Source organism: Apaloderma vittatum, unplaced genomic scaffold, assembly GCF_000703405.1.
Source record: "Apaloderma vittatum isolate BGI_N311 unplaced genomic scaffold, ASM70340v1 scaffold20337, whole genome shotgun sequence".
Classification (NCBI taxonomy): domain Eukaryota; kingdom Metazoa; phylum Chordata; class Aves; order Trogoniformes; family Trogonidae; genus Apaloderma; species Apaloderma vittatum.
Genome location: NW_009724821.1, coordinates 4,034 through 17,661, shown reverse-complemented (window position 1 = coordinate 17,661; position 13,628 = coordinate 4,034). Strand labels below are relative to the sequence as shown.

The window sequence follows — 13,628 nt, the reverse complement described above, 5'->3', positions numbered from 1 at the left end:
ATATTCGGAGGAAGTTCTTTCCTGAACGAGTGGTGAGGCACTGGAACAGGCTGCCCAGGGAGGTGGTGGAGTCACCAACCCTGGAGGTGTTTAAAAAAGAAGTAGATCTAGCACTTGAGGCTGTGGTGTAGTGGTTAGGTCTGCTGGGATGAAGGTTGGACTGGATGATCTTCAGAGGTCCCTTCCAACCCCTAACGTTCTGTGATTCTGTGAACCTGGCTATGCCCACACTTGGCAGCAGCGATGCTGAGACTGCTGCCTAAATCTCTTGCTCTGCTTCTGAAACTGTTCAGGAAACTCAAGTCGGTGGCAAACTCCAGCAACACCAAGATTTGCCCTAAAAAGGGTGGCAGATCCACTGAAGACCCATCTGGTGGCCTGATGTGTGCTTGGCGTTGCCCGCCGCTCCTGAGGTCTCTCTGGCTGTTCGAGCACTGCCCCGGACTCAGCTACAGCATTTCAGATAACTCCTTCTTGCCGTGTCGCAGCCACACGGATCCATGATAAGTAGCTGGGTTGGGTGGAAGATGGATTTCCCCATCCTACTTCTCAGTCATGGTGATCGCTGCGTCCTCAGAGTCTAAGGGTGGGCCAGCGTGGTCTGGGGGGACACGCGTCTTCCTCAGCCTCATTGCAGACCATCATAATTGCTCGTCGAGTGTGACTTCATCCCTCTGAATATGCTGCTCTTCTCATTTGATGATCAAGCCTTTGACTTTCTGCAGCGTCATGGTTTAACCCCAGGCAGCAGCTCAGCTCTGTAGCAGAATCGGGAAGAGGATCGGAAGCTAGAGATAAAAACCGGGGAGATAAAAACCCCTCATAGGTTGAGATAAAGACGGTTTAATAGGTAAAGCAGAAGTCACACATGCAAGCAAAGCAAAATGAGGAATTTGTTCATTTCCAGTGGGCAGGCATCCCCAGGAAAACTGGGCTTTGTCGTGGGTGATGGTGACTAGGAAAGATAAACGCTCTAAGTCTGAACATCTCTTCCTTCCTCCTTCTTCCCCCGGCTCTCTAAGCTGAGCACGATGTCCTGGGGTGTGGAATACCCCTGTGGGCAGTCAGGGTGGGCTGTCCCAGCTGTGTTGGCTGTCCCAGCTGTGTTGGCTGTCCCAGCTGTGTTGCCTCCCAACTTCTCGTGCAACCCCAGCCCGCTTGCCGGTGGGGTGGGCTGAGGAGATGCTGCACGTGGAATTTGAAGACAAAGCTGTGTATCCCCCTGCATCCTCAGTTTCAAATCCTCAGCGTAACTATTCACTTTGTGGTCTGTGAAGGTGGATTTCTAAGTTGTTCTTGCTTGCAGAAGCCCAAGCAGTTGTGACCTACCTACAGTCCCTGAGACAGTATGAGGACTTCTCTCGGGCCAGTTCTCTTTGCAGAGTCCCAGGCTTCGGTGTCAGCAGTGCCCTCCTTATTTGCATCCAGAGATACAGAAACATTGTTGGCAGGTCCGAGAGTTTTGCCTTGCACGAGGAGTGGTTGTTTAAGTGGCAGGAGACTCTGTCACTACTTACTGAGAAACCACCAAGACGGAACCATTGGTTTGGACTCCAGCGAGGTCCGAGCAAGTTCTTTCCCTCCAGCCTCTGTCATGGGGCTCCATCTGCACCTTCAGTGGGTGCTGCTCTGTCTTTGAAGCCCCAGGGTTGGCACAGCTTTTGCTGGAGGTGCTCTACAGTCGCTGCATCTCCGTGCGGGGCTGTAATACTCTCTGTTCGCTTGCTTAGGTCCCACCTGCCGTGGGAATGTACGTTTGAGCTGTCGAGGAAAGAGTAGAAGAAAGGAGAGATTTAGTTCCAGCAGTGAATATTCTCCGAGATGCACAATCCACATGCACATATGTTCCCCTCCCACACTTGCAGTCCCTTTGGAATAGTGGGTTTGCTTGGGGAGGAGGCAGCTGAAATTAAATGCCCTTTACCTTGCTTGCCCATCTGCTGTTTTTTTAACCAGAATGTTGGACTTTTTTTCTAGTAAATGGAGCTGCACTAAGATTTAGCCGAGGAAGTTTGTCGTCATAAATGAACGCAAGAGACTTGAGTTCAGGAACGTAGGTTCTGCTGCAGATTTGTGGGGAGACGTATTTTGGATCTTCCAAACCCCTCCTCCCTTATTGTCCCTCTCCTTAACTGAATGCACGTCGTTCACAAAATTATGGAGGGAGTTTCAAATACATTATTCTGAATGTACAATTTTATATATAAATCGTGTATAAAGCATTCTGCCTCAGCAGGCAAACAGTTACGTAGGTCTTCCCTTGAATATTGGTGCCTTTTTTATGTTGCCGTGTCCCGCAGACGACTCGTGTGAGTCTGGTGATGTGCCCGTGGTCACCGGCTGCAGTCGGCACCGTCCTCTCGTGTTCAGGGGAAGTAGGAGATTGAGGAGAGATGAAACAAAAATCTGGGGATGGGATGCTAAACCGTTTAAGCATTTCGATTTATGCCTCCAGAGTGATCTCATCCTCCACGGATGTCCCCCTGAATTTTTCCTGTGGGTTCAGAAGCACGCGAGCTTGCTGGATCCTTTGCTGCTGCGGCACCCGCGCTCTGTTGTCAGTCCCAAACGTTTTCTTTCCGTTTTGTATTTGTAGGAAGCTGCGCTTTACTTTTTGGGCAAGACGTGTAACCGAGATCCAAAGTTTCGTTTGATCTTTTTCATCTTTCTGTCCTTATCTTCAGCAACCATATGGGCTGGAAGTACAGTCGCTCTAAATGGAACTATATAATCTGCAAAAATGGCAAGTTAGAGTAGTGTCCTGTGTGCTGCCTAACACTGCTGAGAGGATTAACTTGTCTTTTTTATTTCTCTGTTGATATACACCAGAGCTACTTTTTACTTTCCAAATGTTCAAACCTGCAAGCTAGCAATGCTATTCCATGCAATTCACTCGTGCATTTTCCTGATGTCTGATTTCATAAGGTGTATCTACATTAAAATATGTCAATACATGTGTCTGAGAAGTAATTTATTTAAATTGTTCTGTGTACGTCAAGCTATAAGGCATTAAATCAAGACCGAATTATCTCCTTAAATATTTACAGCAGCTCAGCCAGACACGATTGGCTCAGTTGCAGGAACTCTTGGTGCCGGTAGCTCACGTCATACAAGTTCTTGCATTTTCATAAAGTCCCATTTCCCTTGAAATCTCTGGTGTTTTCACACCGAGAGAACATTGGATACTGCTGATAACAACGGTGAGGGCTTGAAAAGTCCTCTCTGTCTCCAGGCACTTTCGGTGCAGGGCTTTGTGCCCACGGAGGGCTGGGAGGAAACTCCTGACTTCTGTGAGAGCAGCAGTAGCCTCTGATACCATTTAACCTCAGTTGTCGTTGTTTTTCTCTTCACTGGTTCATTTTAATGTCTTGTTTACCAGTGGGGACAAGCTGGTAGAAGTGGAGGTGTTTACGTGTTCTTTGCTCTGCGAAACAACTTTAGAACATGGGCTTAACCCAGGGAAGGTTTCTGGCTCCTTTAAACCTCCTGGGTTGTGAGTCAGTGTCGATATCTCTTATGCCTGTTTTAATTATCTTCGGTTAGTACATTCAGTTTAGCCTCCTAGCAGTGAAATCTGCTCAGTAAATCCACTGATGGTGCTAGACACAGCAAGAGCTGGTATTGTTTTGACAGACAGACAAACAGATTTACCGTTTTAAATTGAAATTTCTTCCTTTGGAGCTATTACAAGAATTTGCTTAAAGCGTTAATGGGATGTTGAAGTAAGAGTATTTTGACGTTTCCTGACGAGTACAGAAAATTTTTTGAGTGACAGTTCAGCAAAAGGGATGGCAGCCCGCAAGTATCATTTTCAAAGGGACATTATACAAATCCACTTTGTAAAACAATTGTTGAAAAAGCAGCTTGCTGATGGCGAGTGGGAAGTGGCTATTCCAAAAAGCGTTGTTAAATCAGTGGCTTTGCTTCCGGGTGCAGGAACGTTTTGAGCCTGGCCCTGCTTTAACAAAGAGGAGGATTTCTTGCGAGTTTCTAAAATCTGAGGCCGGAGCAAACTCGTTTGTGTGCCGGGAGGCTGCTGAGCTGACGGAGTAGCTAATTCGAGAGGCAGACCTACGCGCGGGTAGTAAACGCAATGGGTTGCTAATTTTAGCTGATGCGAGCTGGGAGCAAGCCAGGTGTGGAAAAGTGAGGGTTTTCACTTGTTACCTTCCTTGTAGGCTAGCTTGCCTACGAGTAATAAGTTTTTATTTTTTATTTTTTTCATACTTTCCGTATATTCCTTTAGCTCAGGGAGTTGTTGTGTTCCTTTGGCCTCTGACTAAAGGGACGATAAAACATTATAAATGGGTGGTGAGTTAGATGTGCTGTGGACTGACCCGGATGGAGTCTTTTGTAGGAATCTCCTGAAAAGGTGCAAGAGTGTGTGTGATAAGGAGAACAAAAGAGACCCTCGAACTGGGGAAGAGGTCAGGCGAGGGTGGGAAAGGGAAGAGCTGTGAGCAGCCTGGTGGGACCTCCCTTTCCCTACTGGCTCTGCCAGAGCTCCAGTTCCCTTCTCCGTTTTTAAACGGTTCAGTTGTTAGGTCTGAGCTCTTTGCCGCTCTTTGCTTCTCTTCGGTTGCTACAGATGGTGTGGGAATCGCTCCGTTTGATCCCTGCTTTTCAAATGGAAGATTGTGTTAAAGGAATGCAGAGGATGTGACTAAGGAGCCATGTCCGACGTGCAAAGAGAGCGTAGTTAACGTCTTGTTCCTTTCATTTTTATTTTTTCCCCCCTCAGAATCATATCTGGGGGATTTTCTATTCAGTATCTCCTCTGACCAGGTAGCAGTTGCTCGTTGCTGGTAACCCCCAAGCTGGCTGCCGTTTCATGAGCTGTTCTATAATTCTGATTTAATGGCCTTTCTTCTTCTGTGTGCGTGGAAGTTGTTCTAACGATTCCTTAGCCAAATTCGAACTTTGCAGCAGCAACTGATAATCCTTAAATCACAAACAGATAATTTAATTGTGAAACCGTTCACAAGATCACCCAATGTTGGAGGAAGATGGTGTTTTAGTTAATTTTTGGCAACATCTTTTCTCTAACTGGTCATGTTTAAACAGCTTTATTCTTGACTGTGAACATTTTCATAGTTGTATGTGTGGTTTATGTAGTCAAGGCTTTTCTGTTAGATTATTTTTTTTGTATGCTCTGGAAAATCTATAATTTTAGAAGAATTATTTATGGCTGCAGAAGGCAGTATGAAGCTAAAGAGCTAATTTAACAACAAATGGAAGTTCAGTTATTCCCTGCTGCATTTAATGTGAGTTCTGGTGGCCTTACGTTTGCTGGGAAGGCTTATTTCTTTATCTCATAATGATGTTCTTTACTTATTCATGGAAACAGACCCAGTGGGGTGATTCTTGAGAGCTTTTGATAGCTTCAGCAAAATAAAAATGAAATAAGAATCGGATGTCAAGAATAATAAGAGTATTTCGAGTATGTAAAGGCATTGGGAGGCTTAGCTTTAATCAGAATAAGATCCTTAGTAATGTTCTCTCTGTTTTAAAATCCTTCCATCTTTGGATCACTGCCGTTGTTAGGTGTCAGAGTAACCTTTTAACTGGATGTTTAAGACCTCTGTTACTACTGGAATGCTTCCAGAGAGGCTTGATCTTACGTGGAGTGCCCTGGGAGACGGGGTACAGATTGAGAAGCTGAAGTTTAGACACTTGGATTCGAAAATCCAGTGTCTGTATGTAAGCCTGCGGTGATTTTTTTTAAAAAATTCAACAGCGTAAAGTGAGGACAGGCGAGGAAAATTGTGCCGTTGGTTGGGCTGTGGAGGCAAAGAGTGGTTGCTTGCTCTCTGTAAAACAGGAGACGGGAGCTCGCTGCCGTGCAAGCTCTTACTCTTTTCCTTTTTTTGAAGTGCGAGCACGTAGCTCAATTAGAAGGGAGAGAAAGAGAGTGGGTGTTATAATAACATGTAGGCTTTGAGACAGGCAGTGCTGGAAGTTACTTAAAACAAGATCATTGAGATCATTTTGTCAAGACACTGTCTACTTCACCAGCAAATGCTTCGGAAGAAAAAAAAATCAGATCACTTATAGCTTTCCTTTATTTGCTGCATGAGTTACTCTGCCAGATTGCCATCTACACCATCGCTCTCGTGGGCTTTTGCTCCGTTTCCTGTGCTCAGAGCAAAGCGCAGCAGAGAAATTAGAGGTGAACAACGTGTAGAGACGTCATTTCTTCTTGGTCGTGCTCCCAGTGCAGAATTCATGCCGAGGCAAAAGAATTAAAACGGAGAATCTTGATGGCAAAGCAGAACAAAGCCGAGCAGGCAAAGCACGGAAGAGGTGCTCTCCAGTCTCCCTGAGATGTGCGCCGGGTGACTTTAATCCTGTTTGGTGTGATACAGCTTATGAAAAAGATGCTTTTTAGACGTCTGATTGAGGTGTCAGCGCTTCTCAACACCACCACTTCACCACCTGAGAAAAAGGGAAATTACTGCCCGACGACGAGAAGGGCTTTGAGATTGCAGAGGGAGGTGAGCAGGGCGTGCGGAGAAAAAGAAAAGTAGATAATTTTTTTTTTTATTGTTATTCCTCACACAGGGATGTTTTTACATTCTCTTAGTTCAGCGTCACCTCGTTGATGGATGTACACGGACCCGGGAAGTCAACACACTCCCGAAAGTTTGTAACTCTGGAAGTCAGAGGAGTGTTGAGCGTTTGGGGCTTGATGCTTTCCCCCAGTTGTGTTGTTGCCGCTGGAAATACCGATGCCGTTGATCTTCGTGCAAGCGTGTCGCTGGAGATAAACGTGTGGTGGAATAGCTTCGACGTAAACGGGGAAGGCAAAAAGGATTCACACAAGGGGAATGGAAAGCGAAAGTTGTCAGGGATTCCTTTTTTCCCCCGAGTGCGCTAGGCATTTGGTTGTTAGCAAACACTGGGTTATACTGGTTTGACCCTGGGGGGTGGCCAGGTGCCCACCACAATGGCTCTGTCACCCCTCCTTCTCAGCTGGACAGGGGGAGAAAATGTAACGAAGGGCCCATGGGTTGAGATGAGGACAGGGAGATCGCCTGCAGTTACCAGCCCAGGCAAAACAGCCTTGATTTGTGGAAATTAATTAACGATGGGTGCACTGAAGTAAACCTGAAACTCCGTCTCTGGAATCACAAAAGCTGTAGAGTCAGAAATATAAATTAGAAACTGGTTCTCATGATTTCCATAGACTGGAATTTTATTGGTATAGAAGCAGCACGATTCATGGTTGTGAAGACTAAAGAAAATAACTGTTTCTATATGTAATGCAGTGCGTGGCTTGCCTTTGTTCGTTCTTTTTTCTTTCCTTTTCAACTTCCCAACTGATCTTTACAGCTTGGCATGTGTCGGACAGCATATTCTTTAAAAGTAAAGCAGTACAGAGATAATGGAAAATCCCAATCTTGTATTCAGAATGACTTCATGTTTTTAATCGCTCAGTTGGTAGATTAGAGATATATTTTCCCTGTCTTTAAGGCTTTGATTCATGTAAAATTGGGTTCTGTTGTAGTCAGAGAAAAACCAGTGGCAGGAGAGGATGAATTTTAAAGAAATGGTCGTTAATAATATTGATGATAACTTAAAAGCGTGAGCCACTCATTTAATGGTGCGGCATTGGAAAGTGCGAAACATCGTGATGCGTGACTGCTTGGCTTTGAGTGTGTCAAATTCTGTCTGGTATGAATAGGTTTTGGTGATAAATGCGAATATTTTTTGGTGATAAAGCGATAAATGCAAAGTTTGTTTAAAGGTTTAAGTGAACAGTTGCTGCAGACATTTCCTGCTGGATGTGCGCTGCGCGGAGTTAGTGCTGCTTCCCAAAAATGTCTGTGCGGCCGAACTTTTTCAGAGACGTCTAGTCCCGTCAGGTTCTTCTGCTTTGCGTGCTGGCAGTCAGGCAGGTAGGGTTTTGGCTAACAGCCTGGTGAATGACTTGTAAAAGCTTAAGAAAATGCATTTACGTCCCTTTAATATTTGGGTTCCTCTGCTACGACTGCGTGTATGTTAGGAGAGAAGTAAAAAATTTATAACTAACAGAGCAAGTGTCACGCTGCTGAGGTAAACAAAGGTGTGTAGCAACAGATACCCATAAAAAAAACCCCAAAACCCAAACAAAAAGCTTCTAAGTTTTAACACAGAAATTCTGTCTATATGTAATTTTTGTTATAGAGGAAATTGGACTCTGTGCAAATAGAAGTACCTGCTATATCATTATCTTGCTGCATAATCCTCCGCTTCATGTGCTCCTCACTGTCCCCCTGAAACTCTGCCTGTGTACCGGCTTAAAATCGACAACAAATGTGGCCGCTAATGAAATCATTCAAATTTAGTTGATTTTGTTTCATGGTGCACAAATAGAAAGTCGTTTAAGTGCGACTGGTTTTATCATCCGTGGTAGTTGCTCATCTGAAATGCTATTGAAGTTCAGTAATTGGAGCTCTGAAATACCATATTTGACAGATGGTGTGGGTGGTTGTGCCATTTCCATGATAAATCTACTTACAAATATAACTGTGAGGAAGTTGCCTTCATTCCTTGACTACAGCGACATATAGACGGAAAAAGCGACAAACACGACATGAAAACGGATTTGTGCCTTGCTGCTTCGTTTTTCCTGCTGTGACGATTTTAATTTTTAAACAAGTGCAAGAGAGGGGTTTCTTTTTACTTTGTCTAAAAAGGAGCTACTACAAATGCTAAAATATTCCTTCAGTAGCCTTTCTTTTCTCACTTTTCCTATGGTGAATTACTTTTGTAATGTCTTGCAGCACCAGTTAGAAAGCATTGCTGGTTTTAGCTGAAAACAAAATAGATTTTTGCTAAGATACATTTGCTGATAAAATATAATATTGGGGGCTGGAGAGATGGAGAGACTTGTTGCCTCGGGGCTTACTGCTGAAACTTGGGGATGATGAAGTAGTATAAATCAAAATATACTGCGTTATTATGATAGGACAAGGGGCAATGGCCTGAAACTGAAAAAGGGCAGATTTAGATTAGGTATTAGGAAGAAATTCCTCACCGTGAGGGTAGCGAAGCACTGGCACAGGTTGCCGAAGGAATTTGTGGATGCCCCATCCCTGGAAGTGTTCAAGGCCAGACTGGACGGAGCTTTTAGCAACCTGGGCTAGTGAGAGGTGTCCCTGCCCACAGCAGGGGGGTTGGAACGAGATGATCTTCAAGGTCCCTTCCAACCATAACCATTCTATGATTCTGCGATCCAGTTTTAATATTCTTCTTTTAATTCTCTTTGTGTTTTGACAGAAATCACCGATGCTGGTACTAGAGGAACCCAGGATACGATTAAGGGTGTGAAAAGAAAAAAGATTGTGACTGAAAACCACCTAAAAAAAATACCCAAATCGCCTTTGAGAAGCCCCGCCGAAGCCAAGGTTAAGCAAAATGTAGAGCCTTCACCGCTAAAAGCTCTTCCAGATGCCTCTGAACACGCCACAGCACAGGATCGCCTGCCTGTGCAAAATGGAAACCCACGTACCAAACAAAACGGGAGGACTCTTAGTCGTGAGCTAAGTGTTGAAACAACGAAGTCTGAGACATCGGTGCAGACAAAGCTTTCGCTGACGCATCAGTCCTTAGACTTGGGGAAGCAGGCGGTGGAGGACGCTGATGCGAACCAACTGAACTCACCGGAGAAGAAGTCTCTCCCAAACTCCTCATCAAGTAAAACAAAGACTGACAGTAATGAATGTATTAATTTTGTTGACTGCAGTACGTCGTCCCCGTGTACACGTACTGCATTCGATGTCTTATTAAAAGCTATGGAGCCTGAACTGAACACCTTAGCACAAGAGTGCCCCCCTTACAGGATGCAGGTAGAGAAACTGAGACCAAATAAAACTGTAAGCACCTCTTCTAGTCTCACCTCCGATACAACGAGCATCCAAAATCAGCCGGCTTTGTCCCAGCCCGAGTTTGCAGCTGGAGCTCACTATTACCCATGTACGTTAAACAACGTGCACGTAGCAGCAGCAGCAAAGACGGGACAAGCACAAGGCCAAACAGTTTCTCATTCACAAGACCTTATTACTAAAAAATCCAGTCAACAAAATCACCAGGTTGTTATGTGTCCAAGTTTCAGCCGATCGCTGGTGCAACAGCGGAGTCAAGAAAACCCCAAGCTCCAGCAGATATACAGCATAGCAGTAACTTCGTCCGTCGTTCACACCTCATCTTCCACCGTAACTCAGGTTTTTCCTCAAAACCAGTTAGTAGCTAGTTCGTCTTCACCTTTGTCAGTTAGCACGTCGAGTTCGACGCCCCTCTCTATAGGCCCCTTGTATAATTCAGCCCAGATAGCGTCAGTTGTCAACCACGGCGTGGAGCAAATCTGTAACCTCTTGAAAGACCAGAAGCCAAAAAAGATGGGGAAATATGTCTGTGAGTATTGCAATCGGGCCTGCGCCAAGCCCAGCGTTCTCCAGAAGCACATCCGATCCCATACTGGAGAGCGCCCGTATCCTTGTGTCACGTGTGGGTTTTCCTTCAAAACCAAAAGCAATCTGTACAAGCACAAAAAGTCTCACGCGCACGCTATCAAACTGGGACTCGTCCCACAGCCGGATTCGGGTGGCCTCTTCTTATCTCACGACTCGGACAAAGCACTTAGCATCCATTCCGACGTGGAAGAGAGCGGCGACAGCGAAGATGAAGGCACTGCTGATGAGAGGCAGGACGATCAAGAGCTGGAACCCGTGCAAATAGCGAAGGTCATTTCGAGTGTGGAAACGTTGCGGAAAGGAAGCCCTGTTCCATTAAGTAACCCGGATTGTATACCAGGCGACTCTTCGTTACACGATGCGGAACCTCAAGTGAGGGCAACTTTACCGAAAGTAGTAGTTCATCCTGTAAATGTTTCTCCGTTAAGGGCCGATAGCCCCAAAGTAACGGAGCCAGCACCCGAGCTCGCGGCAGCACAGAGGAAAGCAGATCTTAAGGCAACAGCTCTTCAGTCAAATTTAACGCCTACGGCCTTGCTCAAGGACAATGACCTAAAGCAGCGTCAGAAAGTAGAAATGGGCCTGTTGGAGGACCAGCTGGGACCTGCGGTAGGAACGGTGCATGCGCAGCTCCAGAGACAGCAGGCGACCGACGGTTCCCAAGACCAGCAAGGAAAATGTCTTCTGAGCCCTCGAAGCTTAGGTAGTACCGATTCCGGTTATTTCTCTCGTTCTGAAAGTGCTGATCAAACAATGAGCCCACCAGCTCCTTTCGTACGAGGACTGTTGACCTCTGAGAAAGATGCAAACAAAAACCTGCCCTGCGTGCCACGAGCAAGTGGCATGGTAGCCTCAGTGGTACAGACCGTTTGTGCCGAAAAAAATTTGATACTCTCTGGCCAGATGCGACCTCCCATGGCAACCAAAACTCTCGAGGAGCGTATCTCGAAGTTAATTTCTGATAACGAAGCTGTTGTGGATGACAAACAGTTAGATAGCGTGAAACCCAGAAGAACATCTCTTTCGAGAAGAGGAAGCATAGACTCGCCAAAATCCTACATATTTAAGGATTCTTTCCAGTTCGATTTAAAGCCCATGGGAAGAAGAACTAGCTCAAGCTCTGATATACCAAAGTCTCCTTTCACACCCACTGAGAAATCAAAGCAAGTTTTTCTTCTTTCTGTACCATCCCTTGACTGTTTACCTATAACGCGAAGTAATTCCATGCCCACTACCAGTTACTCAGCAGTACCTCCAAACATAATACCTCCTTCTCATCCTCTTCGAGGAAGTCAGTCATTTGATGATAAAATTGGCTCTTTATATGATGACGTCTTTGTATCAGGACCTGCTACTCCGCTAAACCAAGGCGGGCATCCTCGGACCCTTGTTAGACAGGCAGCAATAGAAGATTCTTCTACTGGTGAAAGCCAAGTTCTTGGACTGGTGCGATCTGGAGAAGAAAGTTACCTGGGGTGTAATTTATCAAGTGAATCTTTATTGCAAAGGAGCAAGTCCGTGGCACAGGGCTCAAATTTAGAAAAAACAAAGAAGTCCCCTCAGGTGCGAGGAACGATGTTTGAGTGTGAAACCTGTAGAAACAGGTATCGAAAACTGGAAAATTTTGAAAACCACAAGAAGTTTTATTGCTCAGAGTTGCATGGACCTAAAACTAAGGCTGCAACCCGAGAGCCTGACCATAAAATGGTTCCAAACAGCACACAGCCTCAAATTCTGCACTACAGAGTCACTACTTCAACTGGCGTCTGGGAGCAGACACCCCAGATAAGAAAAAGAAGGAAAATGAAAAGCGTCGGCGATGATGATGACCCGCAGCAGAACGATACGAGCGTGCTGTCAAAGAACGCGGAAGGGCAAAGCAAGCCAGCAAATTCTTCTAGTCTGTCCAAGCACGGTGCACCAACAGTGGTAGGACCGCAACAGCCAAGCAACCTCCTGCTTCAAAGTCCCCAAATTCAGCTTGTAGCTCGAGGCACAGACCAGACAACGGAGCCGAAGATGGCTCTGCTAGGCGAAAAGCAGGTAAGCTCAGCTGTGCAAGAAAAGGTGGAGCTGAAAAGACAAGGGACTGGCATTTCGGTGATACAGCACACCAATTCGCTGAGCAGGAATAGCTCGTTTGAGAAATCGGAGTCGTTTGAAAGAGCATCCCCAGTTTCTTCTCAAGAGCCCAACAAGGTTTCGAAGTCCCGCTCTTTGAACACAATTGTAATCCAAGAGGATAGACGCTCTCACCTGAGTTCTCCCCAGCGTCACCAACCCCTGTCGTCAGAAGCACCTAGAGGGGAAGTTCAGGGAAGCCAAGAAGCTCCGAATGAGCGAAGCGCGCCGCTTCAGCCCTCGAGACTTGTTCGCCAGCATAACATCCAGGTTCCCGAGATATTGGTCACAGAAGAACCAGACAGGGACCAAGAAAACCAGTGCAGCGATCCGGAGAAGGCGGAAAGGTTTAATTGGCCGCAGCGCAGCGAAACACTGTCGAAACTGCCAACAGAAAAGCTTCCACCAAAGAAGAAAAGAATTCGCTTGGCTGAAATGGAGCATTCATCTGCGGAGTCGAGCGTTGACTCCACGCTTTCCAGAAGCCTGAGTCGAGAGAGTAGCTTGTCTCATGCCTCCAGTTTCTCCGCTTCACTTGATAAAGATGAGACTTTGAAGGCTGAGAACGCTTCGAAAGCAGAGCCTGTGAGTAAGTCGGCAGAATTCCTCATGATTCCCGCCAGCTCGCACGCCCTGGCTGTGCCTCACTACCGGGAAATGAGACGTGCCGCCTCGGAGCAAATCAGCTGCACGCAGCCATCCATGGAGGTCGGGGACTACAGGAGTAAGTCTTTTGACTGTGGAAGCATCTCTCCATCCAAACCTGCCCCGCTTGTAGAGACAGCCGCTCCGAAAGCGTCATCTGCAAATGGAGTTACCGGACATGTGCCTCTGCTAGAAAGGAGGAGGGGGCCGTTCGTAAGACAGATCTCTTTAAATATTGCTCCAGAGAATCACCAGCCTCAAGTTGAATCGACTTCTTCGTTTCAGACGGCTCACGGTACGGAAGTGCCCGCGCACAGGCTGCAGACCTCCGGCAAATCTTCGGCGGAGTTTCCTTCAAGTACTCAGCATTCGCAGACCCGCTCCAGACCTCACTCGACGATTCAGAAT

The 13,628-nt window shown here is 46.2% G+C and overlaps 1 protein-coding gene across 1 annotated transcript in view; it reads left to right on the top strand.

The window, feature by feature from the left end:
* The window catches only part of LOC104276382 (zinc finger protein 40-like), a gene marked incomplete at its 3' end in the record, with an annotated part of 34,154 nt that overhangs the window by 18,950 nt on the left and 1,576 nt on the right, over positions 1–13,628 (top strand). Inside the window, 2 exon segments of the mRNA XM_009872675.1 lie at positions 2,301–2,375; positions 9,262–13,628. The exon segment at positions 9,262–13,628 is cut by the window's right edge and continues 18 nt beyond it. Coding sequence (XP_009870977.1) covers positions 2,301–2,375; positions 9,262–13,628 — 4,442 coding nt within the window.